We start from the raw sequence: 15225 nt of genomic DNA on the forward strand, positions 1-15225 counted from the left end.
AAGGAAAGAAGGTCTGAGATCCGGGTGTAATAATGCAGGCCTCTGACTGTCATTTCCCTGAGAGACACAACACAGCTTAGTGAAAGCACCATGACATGCCATCCCAGTGAAAGAGCTTTCCTGGCAGCATTCACCCCCCTATGCCAGGGTTGCTCCCCACGGTCTGCTTATCCTCCTTGAGTGGGAGCCCAGCCGCCGTGACTAAACAAGGCAGTAAGTAGATTTGCCAGCCCAAATGCCAGATCATCTGAATACTTTCCCCCTTTCTTTCCTAGCCTCATTCTGTTCTCCAGGGGAGCATAAAATGAGAGGGGAAGTGAGAAGAAAGAAACTGAGAGACTAAATGCTGCTTAAAGAAGCCATACTCCCTGACCTTCAGTCTCATTTAGCTCCTACGTAGCCTGGGGGATAAAACTGACTGCTGAGGATATACCCAAGAGACCCTGGCTAGGATTGTAAAATTCAAACCAAATACAGGGGGCAGATGGGACATGCAGACTTGGAATTAAAACAAGGGTATCCCTTGAGCGTCAATTTTATTAAGATATTTGAAGAAAAAAACCCACTGGTTTCCTAGAACAATAGACAGGAAAACTGATACGAATTCTTATGACAAAATGAGACTTCCAAGTTATTTCATGCCTGTGGCTGTAGCTTCAGGATGTAACTCCACGTTTCCTGGGGCTCATGATGTTTCTCTTTTGATATCAGGAATATTTTGGTAAATTTTTTTTCTGAAGCACTAGAGTAAGATAAGTTCAGAAAAAATGTGTCCATTGGATTTGACAATTCTGAGGTCCCTGGTGAAGTGGTAATAGCATTTTTAGAGGGTTGGGTTTAGGAGGGAATGAGAGATGAGGAAGTAGGCCGAATAAAAAGAGCTGGATCCTAAAGAGAGAAACAGAGAAAAGAAAGGAGCAGAGTGGAGGATGGGGACCTGTCATCATCATCTCTGTGTGCAGTGCAAGGGAGGACAGTGTCATAATTGTGGTGGGGTGCTCAAAGAAGGGACTGCCCTGAAGATAAGGTGGCATCCACCCAGCACCTATGGCCATGGGAGGTGGCTAGCAGCTGAGTAGGACAAACTTGGGGATGCTAGTGGGCTATGGAGTGGGTCAGTGTTTGGAGAGGAAAAAGGTCTGGCCTGTATTTGGAAGAGCTAGAGTCTCTTCTGACTGCGTCCAGAGTTACTAATGTAAATTGGGCAAATAGCTCTTACTGTTTTTATCTCAGTAATGGAAAAGATGCTCTTTAAATATTAGTCCAGCTCTAACATTCAATAATACAGCTATATATTTTGATGACAGTTCACGGTTTCTTCCTGAACCCTGTTGGCTCCCCAGACACTTAACTCCAGGTCGGGATTCTTTAACAACTGGCATCTTGAGGCAACATTGGTTCTCTGAGAAAGTGAAGGTTTTTGCTGGCTGGATCAGAAAAAGGTACAATAGCTTTTTTTTTTTAATGTAAGATTGATAACACTGAGGAATACCCTGTCTTATACCAATCATGATTTTCCATTTCTCTCATTTTAGTAAATGCCCCTCTTGAGAAAGCTTGCCTCTGCTGTAGCTAGTTGCTCTATATTACCTAGCAGCCTCTGAAAATGACATTGACATCTTACAATGACATTGACCACAGGCAGACTCAGTGATGACAATAACAACAGTCATCTCCTGGTCCCTCTGTGTGCCAGCCAGTGCACTGAACACTTACTATTATCTCTAATTTCATCCATTCAGTAAATAGTTTTAAGAACAATGTTCTGGATGCTGGTGACACAACGGTCACAAAACAGACAAGAATTCCTCTTCTCATGGAATGTACATTCTGGAGGGTTATGTTCTATGTTTGGTATTTTCCTGCCATGGATGTCTTGTTATTCCCATTGAAAGGATGAACAAATGCATGTGGAATCCATTGCTATTGGCTTATCTGTTTTTCCTTCTTCCAAACCCATAGAATTTGGACTGGTAACACACCCAGTTAAAAATATTCACCTTTCCCCAAATCTCTGGTATTTAGATGGCCAAGTGTGTGTGCCAAGGTGTTTGTGTGTATATATATATGTGAAATGAAATAACACATGTGCAAAACAGAATGAGGTATATCTAGAAGTCACTGGGAAAGGGTTATGTTCCCTCAAAATGAAAAAAGCCTTCTGAGGAGGTGGTTTTGCTTCACTGTCTTTAGGAAGCGATGCCTGGGAATGGAGTAGCCATCTGGGGGATGGTGTCAAAAGCCACATGCTGAGCATTGTGAAGGGAAGAGCGTCAAGGAGCAGCAAGCAGTTGCACTAGTCTTGGACTCGTGAGTCACGGACTTCTTGTTACATGAGAAAAATAAGCCCCTTTTTTGTTAAACCCTTTTGGTCAGGTTTCTATTCCAGGCAGGCAAACGCAATCCTCACTGACCCAAGTGACTTGCTCACAGCCATTGAGCTAGTGATGACAGCCAGGATTAAGACACGGATCTGTTTCATTTCAAAAGTCATTCTTAGGTTTGTCAAAAGGGAGTTGGGGAGAGAGAGCATGGGGAGAAATGCCAGATATAGGGGATGGGGAGGAAGGCAGCACATCACACTGCCATGTGTGTACCTATGCAGCGATCTTATATGTCCTTCACATGTACCTCCAAACCTAAAATGCAATTTAAAAGAAGCCGTTCTCTTTCCAGGCTGTTGGGTACCTTCCAGGTTTGTTACTCTTTCTATGTACTTCTCATTTTAGTTTCCTGGAGGCTGGGAAGGTGCTCAGGAACTCACAGATTCTTACATTCCTTCCTGAGATTTAGAAATTTATTTCTATGTGTATCTTGTGCAATATTTGACTTTTCATATTCAAATGTGACCTCAACTCTCCAACACTCCTGGCACAGCTAAGCCACTGACTTCCACTGGCTGGTTCCATCAGCATAGCATCCTAGAACTTACGATTCTCCTCAGAAATCAGAACTGTGAGACTTTTTACTAAGCCACCTTTATTTTATTTTTATTATAAGGAATAAGTTAGCAGCACTGAGACCCATATTCACCCCACTCAAGAGATTGGAAGTCCAACCATCACCCCTCCTCCCCATATTACAGCCTGGTACCTGCTTCCTCCTGATTTTTCTTTCTTGTGAGAATTGGTGTATCCTTGATCCTGAAAACCCAATTCCCCCATCATCATTTTCTCTGAAGCTGACAGCTTTTCTGTTACTTCTAACACTTTCATTCTGATCTTTCAGCTGTTGCACCTGGGTGTTCCCCAAACCTCCACACTGACCCCACACATTCAAGTATGCAGGTCTAGGACCCTCCCAACCTGTCTCAGTTGGCCAGAATTAATCAGGTCAAGCCTATCTGTGTCCTGAGTAAACATACACACACTTACACGCAATAATAATACTGAAAAACTCATTTAAGTGAGCACTGCTGTAGTTATCTCCCACACAGCATTATGATATGAATTGTCAGCAACTAATACTCTTCTCACAAACTCACTGCTAAAGGCATAGATTCCTACTTCAGGGACCTACAAGAGATATTGCTTTAGGGGAACAAAGCACTGCTATGGAACAACAGTGCCTCACCTACTACATCTTCAAAGAGCAGAATGCTCTAAATTCTTTCTCTCCAAGGACAGAATCACTGTCTGGAAAATGCGTATGAGAAATTTCAATTCCTTTATCAAAAGCCTTTCAGGCTGGTTCTCAGCACAATATGCATGAGGTAAGCAAGTAAAGTAGATTCAAGCATGTTCATGACAGTCTTGTTTTAATACTTTGAAACATTGTAATATGCAAACACATATAAGAGGACAATTGCTTTTGGGTTGTTTATTGCTATGTAACAAACCATCCCAATGCTTGGTGTCTTGAAACAACAGCCATTTTTATTTTCTCTCACAATTTTGTAGATTAACTGGGCTCAGCTCTATGGTTCTTTTGCTCCACTTGACATCCACTCTATCTGAGTCATCTAAGGGCTTATCCGGATTATAATGTCCAAGATGACTAATTTCACAAATCTAGTGCCTTGGCAGGAACAGCTGGGGGACTGCCCTCTGCCGGGTTGCTGGGATAGCAGTGCCACTTTCTCACTCTACATAGTCTCATCTGCTCATCTGCGTTCTCTCTCTCTGATACTTCCAGTAAGGTAACTCAACTTTTTAAACAGCAGGCTTCCAAAATCATGAAAGTAGAAATTGTCAGGCTTTCCTAAGGCTTGGGCCCAGTTACTGATATGGTGTCATTTCCACTGCATTGTAATAGTGAATCAGAGGGCCAGTCCAGAGCCAATATGACACTAGACTATCTTGCAGTGTGAACTAGGAGGCATGGTCCATTGAGGGCCATCTTTGGAGTTACTGCCATTCCTGTTCATTCTACCAAATTTGGAAATGACAATTGATATGTTAAATCTCCCTTTAGAAGAAAATATGTCACCATATTAGATCCATGAATAATCTAGATGCATAGATATAGGGAGCATCTAGAAATCAAACAAATCTAGCAAATATGACTTGTTTGAAAAACATGATCAGGACCTCTGAGAAAAAGTCACATTTTATTCACTTGTTACATACAGAAGAAATCAAGCTTTAAATAGATGGGTAAATCTAATATTCATGGGATAATAATTTATAACATCATCTATTGGATATTAATTAGGGATAGGCACTAGGCTATCATTCTTTACATGTAATTTTGTCACATCTTCATAAAAACCATATGGGATAAGTATTATTCCCTCCAGTTTCCAGATGAAAAATTGAAGTTCAATGAGGTTTGTAACTGCCTAAGATCACAAACCTAGCAACAGGACAAGCCGAGATATAACTCAAGTCAACCTGATATTGAAACCCATATGTTCTTAAACTCTACACTGTCATCTACATGGAAACAAGAGCCACATCCCATACTCCTGTCTATAATTTCCTATCTAGACACTGTGCCGAAGTCAAGATTTTAAAATCCACTTTGTATCTTGGCATGACAGTACAGACAATTTCCTCAGAGCTCTCAGATCTGTAAGCATATGCCTCTGTGTTTAAACTTGAACCTTATCCAAACCCCAAGGTTATATTGGGGAAAATTTTCCTCCTAGGTTATTTAAGTATCAGGAAAATTCCCCCTTTGGCACTCCAGCTGTGAATCACAAACTCTTAATTCGTGCCATCTAAGGAAAAAGAAATGGGACACCTGTGCTTTTGTGGTAACATAATTTTGGAAACATCTCACGAACAATCAGCTTATCGTATGAAATGTAAGTGCTTTGGTAAAATATTTAGTGATGGAAATTGCTAGTGAACTTGTATTGATATATCTACAATGTTGGGCTGAGAGAGGCCTTCTCAGCAATGTGTTCCAGTCACGTAGGGCTGCTGCTGTCCTTTTTAAGAATTTCCTGTATTCTTGTTTTGAGGCCTTTACCCTATTTCTCATTTAGAAAGTCTTTTGCACCCAATCTCCACCTTTCTAAATGCTTCAAGTTCAAGCTCAGATCTTTCCAAATCAAGTTTTCCCTCACCATTTGAGTTGAAATAAATTACTCTCTCATGTGTTAACCTGTATTAGTTAGCAATTAACACAGGAAAAAAGAATCACTCCAAAACTTAAAAGCTTAAGACGACAACTGCTCATTTGCTCATAATTGTATGGGTCAATAACTGGGCAGAGTTTAACTGGCATTGATGGGGTTTATGTCTATGTTTCCGTCAGTTGGTGGACTGGCTGGGGGCCAACTGGCCAGCTGACAAGGACCTTACACTCAAGCCTGAGGCCTTGGCTGTGCTGCTTGGAATGGCTGGACAGTTTGGGCCTCTGTCTTCACAAGCAGAGAGTAAAAGTCATAATGTTGTTGTAGAACACCATTGTGCCCCATTTCATTGATCAAAACAAGTCACAAGGCTGGCCCAGATACCAAGGGTAAGGATGGTAAAATAAGACTCCAACAGATTCTTTTTCAAATATGGCTTCATTGTCTTGATTTAAAAAAAAATTCTATAATTTTCTTCAAAGTTGGAATTCTAGGATTAGTGAACCTGACATTATAAACATCTTCAATTGAGTTTTTCTACAAATCATGTTTTTCAATTTTTATTTTGAACTAATTTTTGATAGAAAAGTTGAAAAAAAATAGTACAGATAATTTTCAAATATTCTTTACCCAGCTTCACCAACATCAACATCTTACATAATCAAAATATAATTGTCAGAGGAGGAAAATCAACTTTGGTGCAATACAATTAACAAAACTAAATACTTTATGTGAATTTCAACACTAATGCACTTTTACTGTTTTAGACTCTATCCAGGCTCCCACTTGCATTTATTTGTTACTCTGCCTGAGTTTCCTATAGTCTGTAGCAGTTCCTGAGCCTTCCCTTATCTTTTAGATTTTGACACTTCAGAATAGTTTTGTTGTTGTTGCTGTTGTTCTTGTTGTTGAGACAGTCTTGCTCTGTTGCCAGGCACCAGGCTGGAGAGCAGTGGCGCGATCTCAGCTCACTGCAACCTCCACCTCCCAGGTTCGAGCAATTCTCCTGCATCAGCCTCCCAAGTAGCTGGGACCACAGGTGCGCGCCACCATGCCGAGCTAATATTTGTGTGTGTGTGTGTGTGTGTGTGTGTGTGTGTGTTTTGAGACGGAGTTTCGCTCTTGTTACCCAGGCTGGAGTGCAATGGCGTGATCTCGGCTCACCGCAACCTCCGCCTCCTGGGTTCAGGCAATTCTCCTGCCTCAGCCTCCTGAGTAGCTGGGATTACAGGCACGCGCCACCATGCCCAGCTAATTTTTTGTATTTTTAGTAGTGACAGGGTTTCACCATGGTCTTAATCTCTTGCCCTTGTGATCCTCCCACCTCATCCTCCCAGAGTGCTGAGATTACAGATGTGAGCCACCGTGCTCAGCCCAGAATAGTTTTGATCAGTTCCTTTGTCAAGTGTCCCTCACTTGAGTTTGTCTGAGGATATCTAGTATTTTCTCATGACTGGTCATGATTACACATGTTTTGGTTAAAAATACCACAGATACAATGTTCCCTCAGTGCATAAGGTTCATAATGTGAATAGGTGTTATTTCCTGGTGTTGTTGATCTTGATCCTCTAGATAAAGATGACCCCTGCTGCATTTCTCAATGTAAAGCTACCGTCTTTCCCTTTGAGGTCAATAATTACTTCAGGAGACGTTTCATCACAAAGAATTGAATTTAAACTGTCTGGAAGAAATCTTTTTAAGTGGGCTGGCTTTATTGCTGAATCATTTCTTTCACCATATTTCATCTATATGATCAGCTTTGTTTATTAAACTTGGGTTCTCTATAAATATTAAACAAGACCAGTTTCATGCCATTTTTATAACTGTAACAAATAAAAGGTAACAAAGATCTGATCAGTAAAGACATAAGGTGTTTGTGTATAGTCTATGTGTGCGGATCTCAAAGAAAGGATCTATATTAAACAAGTGGCTACTTGTGGGGAAGACAGTGGCATTGGAGGGATATATGAAAGAAACTTTTACTGTTACTCTATGTGATTCTGAATTGTTTTAGTATTTTTGTAATGAGGATATATTGTGAATGATAAATGTGAAATAGAGAAATGATAATTTTAAAAAGCTCTTAGCCTACATGGCACTGTTTGTATGATGTCTTAGATGTGCAAACTGCCTTCAAGGAGTTCATAGCACATATTCCCTTGGAAATTCCCAAGAAATGGAGAGAATAAAAATTTGCTTCAATACTTTTTGAATTATGTTTTCTGTTATTGTTTTTGAAAATCTTATCAGAGTAAGAAAATAAATATATCTGATCGAGAGTAAAAATGTATTTGGAAGGCAAATAATATAGAAAAAAGAAAGCAAGAAAAAAGTAGAATTTGTGTAAAATTTTAAACTTACATTCCTTTAATAGTTTTACATTTCTCATGTAAACAATTTATGACCTAAAAAAATTAATTGATTCATGGACATAAGATCTAAAAAAAACATTGTATTGAAAATCAGCAAAGCTATTAGCATATTTAAATAATTAATTCTTTAAGGATCAAGTAAATGTTAGACATTTTAAAAATTACAGAACATCTGGAAAGCAAAGAGATTGAACGATTGGAAATTAAAAAGCAAATGGTATGTTTTGTGCCACTGAGGGACTTCAGCAAATGGATACAAATCCATTTGAAAATAAATACAGAGTCTGTATGATTACAATGAGCCCAAAGATGGGTTTAGCATTTGTATATCGCCTGGGAAGCATGGTGAGTCCGGAGTATAAAACCAAAGCAAAGGGAGGTTATTAAAAAATTATTTCCTGTTGTATTGTAGAACTCGAGAAGAGAATAAACATACCAATTACTTGCATGGCCGGTTCCACGTCTGTTGTGGCCTCTTTCAACAATGACAGCAGCTTGGCTGATATCTGATGCACGGATTCAATGTTGCTAAACAAGCTATCCACATCCAGCCTATCAATCTGAAGAAACAAAAAACATTGAGCTGATAGAGAGAGAAGCACTGTATTTAGAATGTTTCTCCTGATAAACAGTAAGCATCTTAAATGCCAGCCCATGCTGCCTCCATCAACCATTTCTGTAAACATTCTTATTTAGGAACTCTAGAGCACAATTTGCTTTTTTTAAATCCAGGAAATTGGGATGATACATCTCTTACATCTTTTAAAAAATTTTTGAATATGTTTTGAGTTGACTGTACATCTATATATTCCTATATGAACCAGAATAGGAAGATTTAGGCCAAATTGGTATTTTTATTAACTGCCCTCTATGAAGGTATGTACTAGTGTGTAAGGATTTACAATATTTTACTGCCCATACAGAAGTCAGACCTTACCTGAGGCAAGTAACTATTTTCAAAACTGTTTTTAAGCCGCAGATATTTAAAAAGTGATGACAAATAGTTGTGCTGGGCTTCTTCTTCTTCTTCTTTTTTTTTTTTGCTTGATATAAATATAAATATAAATGGAAATCTTCATTAAATATATACTACTAATCAAGAATTCATCATTTTTGTTATTTCATGCACACCCTTAATAACCAGTGTACTTATTCTTAGATCTTATAGTGTTTATAATAATTTATTTATTCATTTAGCCACCCTTTCATCAAATATTTTCTGAGAGGTTTTTATGTACCAAGAATTACAACAGAAACCAGACTGTGTCATAGGTAGTAGTTGATTAACAGAGAGATGGCCAGCTATTCTCAGCTATCTGAATATGGTGAGATATGTGCTCTGACTTTGATGAATCTTATTTGAATTCATTCCCTTGAGTTTCAGTTGGATATCCTTTCATAATCCAACAGTGAATGGTCAGGCCACAGCCATATTGGTGCAGTCTCTACTGAGCTACATTGGGGAACAGGAGTAGGTGCCTTTTACTCATGACTTATTGTGAATGTGGTCATAGGTGGATAATTAATTCATCAATAATCAATTTATTGAGGAGTAGCACAAGTGAAAAGCAGAGTTGCTGGTATAAAACCAGGTCAGTAAAGTTAGGAGCATGAAAGAGACAGAGAATCCAATTAAAGAAAATGTGCCAAGAAATTAGGTGAATTAAAAAAAAAAAAAGAAAGAAATTAGGGGAATTAGGAACAAGGGATATAAGAAGCAAACCTAGAGAAATTCTGCGGATGAAGGCCAACAACTACAGCTTTTTTCCATGATTTCAGAATCAGTTCTTTAGGTGTGTGTGGGGCTTATTTAAGGGGAAGGAAGAAGGCAACCTGCTCATCTTTTTTTATCCCATTCCTTTTTGACATTGTCCCATCTACTGTGCTCCATATTGGACACCAATATTATTTTGGTAAGGATATTCTGTCATAGAACTTGGAAGCATGACTTCACATTGTACCTTTTCAAAATGTGGCGACTACATCAGTTAGTTCTTATGCAATATGGTCTTGCTGTATTCAAGTCTTTGAACCATATTAGGAAATTTCTCACTTTCCCATCATTCATCCTGTCCTCAAGATAATTCACAGCCTCATTTGTAATCAAATTCATAAGATTATATGCAGTAGTTTATTTCATTATAGGATTAGACAACTTTTGAAAACTAGTTTTATGTATTCTGAAATTGTCTATAATTATTACATTGAAATCATTATTAGTTCTTATGGTCTTTAATCCAATGTCACAAAATGTTCCTAATTGACCACTCACTTTAATAGGAGATAGCACATGTGGCTCTTTTGCCTGTAATCTAGACAGGTTCAAGACTTTCAATTTGTATATTAGAAAATATATTTAACATTACGGAAAACATTTAAAAGACATGTAACAGTTTTATGGATTTTCTCTTAATTATTATTTAATAAATTATTATTAACTACTTAACATGAAATTACATTTACTAATGTTTTATTATTATCAATGGCTCAAATGTCATATATCTCTGAGTACCACTGATTTCACACACTACTTATCCTAAAGAATTGCCCTTTGTGTTGAGTATTAATTAAATCCACAAAGGTATAACTTTGAATAATGCAAGATGTTTTCCAAAAGTTGTGTATGAATCAAATTTTTATAGATTGGCTCATTTCAAATTTACTGATTGTATATTTCTTAAAATCATTTTTGAAATAAATCCTTCTAATATATAAAATTTCAGCCCCTGATTTACTTGCTTTATAAGATAAACTATCAGCAGTAAATCACACAGTGTATCCCTGTTATTATTTCATTTTGTTGTGGAAACTTTATTCTGAGAAACTTGAAGTATTTCATGTTTATTATTTCATATATGACTCCAACTTCTTTGTAATGAATGAACCATCTTGAAGATATGGAAAATAATGCAGAGAAAAGAGAGGAGCTATGCTCAAAATTAAGCAAGGAGTTCAGGGTAGAACTGGATTCAAAAATTGACCTTTTCATTCTGTGCTTTTGTCCATTACCAGCAAATATTAATAATAGAGTACTTTGCTATCTCTGTTTAGATTTTTTGTTTGTTTGTTCCTGAGTTTTTCACCAAGTTGTCACTCCTACAATTTATTTCCCAAGGTCAGTATCCTGTATATCTGTTTAATTTAGATTACAAATCCATTTAGCAATGATCTAATTCTACATTTTATCTATAATCTTAGCTCAGTGCAACAAATACTAAATAACAAAAACATAGATTTTAATCCACTTCTTCCTAAAGGACAGAAAGGATTAAAACATCAATTGGCCTGATTTCAAACGCCCATATCACCATGAGCCCAGAGGGATTCTATGAATCGTAAAATGAATTCATATACAGTCACTGTTATGCCAGGGAACAAACAAATGCCTGGTACAAATGGGCTTTTAAAACTGATAGATGATTTTATGATTACTGATGTAAATTCAAGGAAGCGTGTTTTTACATTTATTAATCATTCACTAGAAATAGGCAATACTCTAAAAGCTTAAGTTGAATTACATTTTAAATAGATTAAAATTCATTTTTTTAAAAAAAGACAGTCTAAGTGCACAGTATTTTAAGGCAAGTCAATATGTAATAATTCAGACTTACAAAACAAAAAAATTAAAAGCCAATGTTTCTTTTTCTTTTTAAAAAATTTCTTCCAAAAAAAAAAACAGTGTACATGTGCAGAACGTGCAGGTTTGTTACATAGGTATACATGTGCCATGGTGGTTTGCTGCACCTATTAACCCATCTTTTAAGTTCCCTCCCCTCCCATCCCACCCCTCAACAGGCCCTAGTGTGTGTTGTTCCCTTCTGTGTTCATGTGTTATCACTATTCAACTTGTACTTATGAGTGAGAACATGCTATATTTGGTTTTCTGTTTCTTTGTTAACCTGTTGAGGATGATGGCTTCCAGCTTTGTCTATGTCTCTGCAAAGGACATGATCCCATTCCTTTTTAAGGCTGCATAGTATTTCATGGTGTATATGTACCACATTTTCTTTATCCAGTCTGTCATTGATGGGCATTTGGGTTGGTTCCATGTCTTTGCTATTATAAATAGTGCTGCAGTAAACATAGGTGCGCATATGTATTTATAGTGGAATCATTAATATTCCTTTTGGTATATGCCCAGTAACTGGATTGCTGGGTCAAATGGTATTTCTGGTTCTAGATTAAAGGCCAGTGTTTCGATTGGCAATTTAATTTGTTGCTTTGCAAAAGTACTTATCGCAAGATATGCTTCAAATAGCAAGTTCCCATCACATTTGAGTAATTACTAGGTTTTAAAATCAGGTGATGTGATACCTCCAGCTTTGTTCATTTTACTCAAGATTGTTTTGACTCTTTAGGGTCTTGCGTGTTGTATATCAGTTTTAAAGATTTTTTTTATTTATATGAAACATGTCATTGGAATTTTGATAGGAATAGCATTTAGTCTATAGATTGCTTTGGGTACAATGGATATTTTAATAATATTAATTCTTCCAATCCATTAACACAAGTTATCTTTCTATTTATCTATGTCTTCAAATTCTTTCATCAATGTTATGTAGTTTTCAGTGACTTCAAATCTACTGCAAAGCTATAGCAATCAAAATAGCATGGTACCAGCCTAATAACAGACATACACCAATGGAACAGAATAGGGAACCCAGAAATAAATCCACACTTTTACAGTTGATTGATTTTCAACAAAGATGTCAAGAACACATAATGGGAACAGTCTTCTCAATACATGGTTCTGGAAAAACTGGCTATCCGAATGCAGAAGAACCTTTACCTCACACCAAATCAACTCCAAATGAATTGAAGACTTAAATCTAAAACCTGAAATTGTAAAATAACTGGAAGAAAACACAGGCAAAAAACTCCCTAACATTGGTCTGGGAAATTATTTCTTGGATATAACCCCAAAGCACAGGAAACTAAAGCAAAAATAGACAAATGGATTTACAACAAACTTAAAAGCTTCTGCACAGCAAAGAAAACAATAATCAGAGTTGAGAGACAACCTGTGGAATGACAGAATACATTTGCAAACCGTACATCTGATAAGGGGTGTTAATATGCAAAATATATAAGGAACTCAAACAAATCAAAAGTAATAAAACAGACAATCCCATTTAAAAATGAGCAAAACTAATGGATACTAGGTTTAATACCTGAGTGATGAAATAATGTGTACCACAACACCCCTCCCCATGACACATGTTTACCTGCACATTCTGCACACGTACCTGTGAACTTAAAAGTTAAAAAAAAAGTTTTAAATAAAATGAAAGTTAAAAAAAAGAAAGAAGGAAGATATAGGGTGACTGTAGTTAATAATAATTTATTGTTATGTTTCAAAGTAGCTAGAAGATTTAGAATGTCCCAACTCAAACAAAATTATAAATGTTCTGAAACCCATACTTGAAAATATTTTAAAAAGGAATGAAAGATTTTTGAAGTGATCAATATCCCAATAAGATTTGATCATTACACATTGTATGCTTGTATCAAAATATTACATGTACCCTGCATATATGTACAAGTATTATGGATTCATAAAAATTAAAAATAAGTAAATTAAAATAAATTAAATTACAAAAAATGGGCAAAGGATCTAAATGGATGTTTCTCAAAAGAAGACATAAAAATGGCCAATAGGTATTTAATGCTTAATATCACTATCATCACAGAAATCCAAATTAAAATCACAATGAGCTACCACCACACACTTAGAATGACTATTATTAAAAAGATAAAGGAAAACAAGTGTTGGTGAAGATTTGGAGAAAAGTGAACTCTTGCATACTTTTGGTAGGAATGTAAATTAGTACAGCCATTATGGAAAATAGTATGGAGTTTACTCAACAAATTAAAAAGGTTACAGCTAAAAGACAGCTGTCTAGATAGCGGGCCCTCATCAGACACTGAATCTGTTGGCATCTTAATGTGGGACTTCCCAGCTTCCAGAACTGTGAGAAATAAATTCCTGTTGCCTATGTCACTCAGTTTATGGCATTTTTTAAATAGAAGCCCAACTGGACTAACATAGTATGTAAGTTTTTATCTTCAACAATCATCTTTGTGGAAAACTTGTCTGTGAAAAAGTCACAAAGAGGAAAGCTAACCCTGGCAAAGTCTTGTTAGCCCTTGGATTTAGTCTTGCTTAAAGCAAGAAATCCTTATTCCATAAGGTGGCACACTGTCTTTTTTATTTAAGCTAGTTTGAACTTTATTTCTGTTACCTATGACCCAAAGAAGATTAATACACTTTTAATTGTAGTCAAAATGTTACTTTCTCTAGGAAATATTTCCTGTTCTTTGGTTAGAACTAACCTCTCCTCCCACACTTCCATGACTCTTGCTTTGTATTACTCACTGCTTATATGGGAGTCCATTATATTTATCAGAAATATTTATTAATTTATCTCTCTCTATGACAAACCTGTGAGTTCCTCTAAGACATTTGTCTTTGTGGGTACTCTACTATGTCTAAAACAGTTCTGGATAGGTGCATAGTTACCCAGTAAAAGTTTAAAAATTTGAACTGAATTGAATCCCTGCAATACAAATGATCTATTTATTCTTGTTGGAGCCAAAAACAAATATTCTTTGTAATCACTTCAGTAGGCTCTGAATAACAAGCATGCAAAGATCAAAAGTGGCTTAAAGGAAAAAAACTATCTAATTTAGTTGTTCAAAACTATTACATGGATATTTTATAATTTTCTACTCAATTTTTTCTGCAAAGGCACACTGTCGTGCTTAGCTTGGCCATTAGTATAACTGGCTGATTTACTGACAGAAGCCAATCTTCCCCTAGTTTATAGCTGGCACATTCCTGTTTATAGGCTTCCGTTTAATGAACACTAGGTGAATCAGGCTAAACCCCATCACTGGGAGGAGAAGCCAAACATTCTTAGGTGTCCTGCAGACCCCTAACCACTAACATCTCTAAAAGTAAGTCTAGGAACAAATGTTGTTTGAAAAAACAAATTAAGCTATTATTATAAAAGTAGTTCTTGTCATTGTAGAAAACTAAGGATGAGTGGAAAAAAGAAAGTAAAAGAAAGAATATACAATCACCTGTAATTCTACCACACAGAAATAGCCACTGATGATATTTTCAGGTATGTTTTTTACAGATTATTCTTCTCTGTGTGTCTGTGTGTCCATCCATACAAAAAATTATATACTTCAAATAGAGCTAATTTTTTTTTTACCTTAACAACATAACATGAACATCTTTTCCTTTTTTTTTTTTTTTTTTTTTTTTTTTTTTTTTTTTTTTTTTTTTTTTTTTTTTTTTTTTTTTTTTTTTTTTTTTTTTTTTTT

The 15225-nt window shown here is 36.4% G+C and overlaps 1 protein-coding gene and 1 long non-coding RNA gene across 2 annotated transcripts in view; one reads left to right on the forward strand and one right to left on the reverse strand.

Annotated features, from left to right (window-relative positions):
- The window catches only part of LOC119469233, a 6514-nt gene extending 5078 nt beyond the window's left edge, over positions 1-1436 (forward strand). Inside the window, exon 3 of the long non-coding RNA XR_005198043.1 lies at positions 1344-1436. This is a non-coding gene — a long non-coding RNA (uncharacterized LOC119469233). The remainder of the gene's footprint in view (positions 1-1343) is intronic.
- Positions 1-15225, reverse strand: part of ARHGEF38 (Rho guanine nucleotide exchange factor 38) — a 134338-nt gene that overhangs the window by 54442 nt on the left and 64671 nt on the right. The window contains exon 3 of the mRNA XM_017516818.2: positions 8330-8453. Coding sequence (XP_017372307.1) covers positions 8330-8453 — 124 coding nt within the window. The remainder of the gene's footprint in view (positions 1-8329; positions 8454-15225) is intronic.

Source organism: Cebus imitator, unplaced genomic scaffold (assembly GCF_001604975.1).
Source record: "Cebus imitator isolate Cc_AM_T3 unplaced genomic scaffold, Cebus_imitator-1.0 Scaffold606, whole genome shotgun sequence".
Lineage (NCBI taxonomy): Eukaryota > Metazoa > Chordata > Mammalia > Primates > Cebidae > Cebus > Cebus imitator.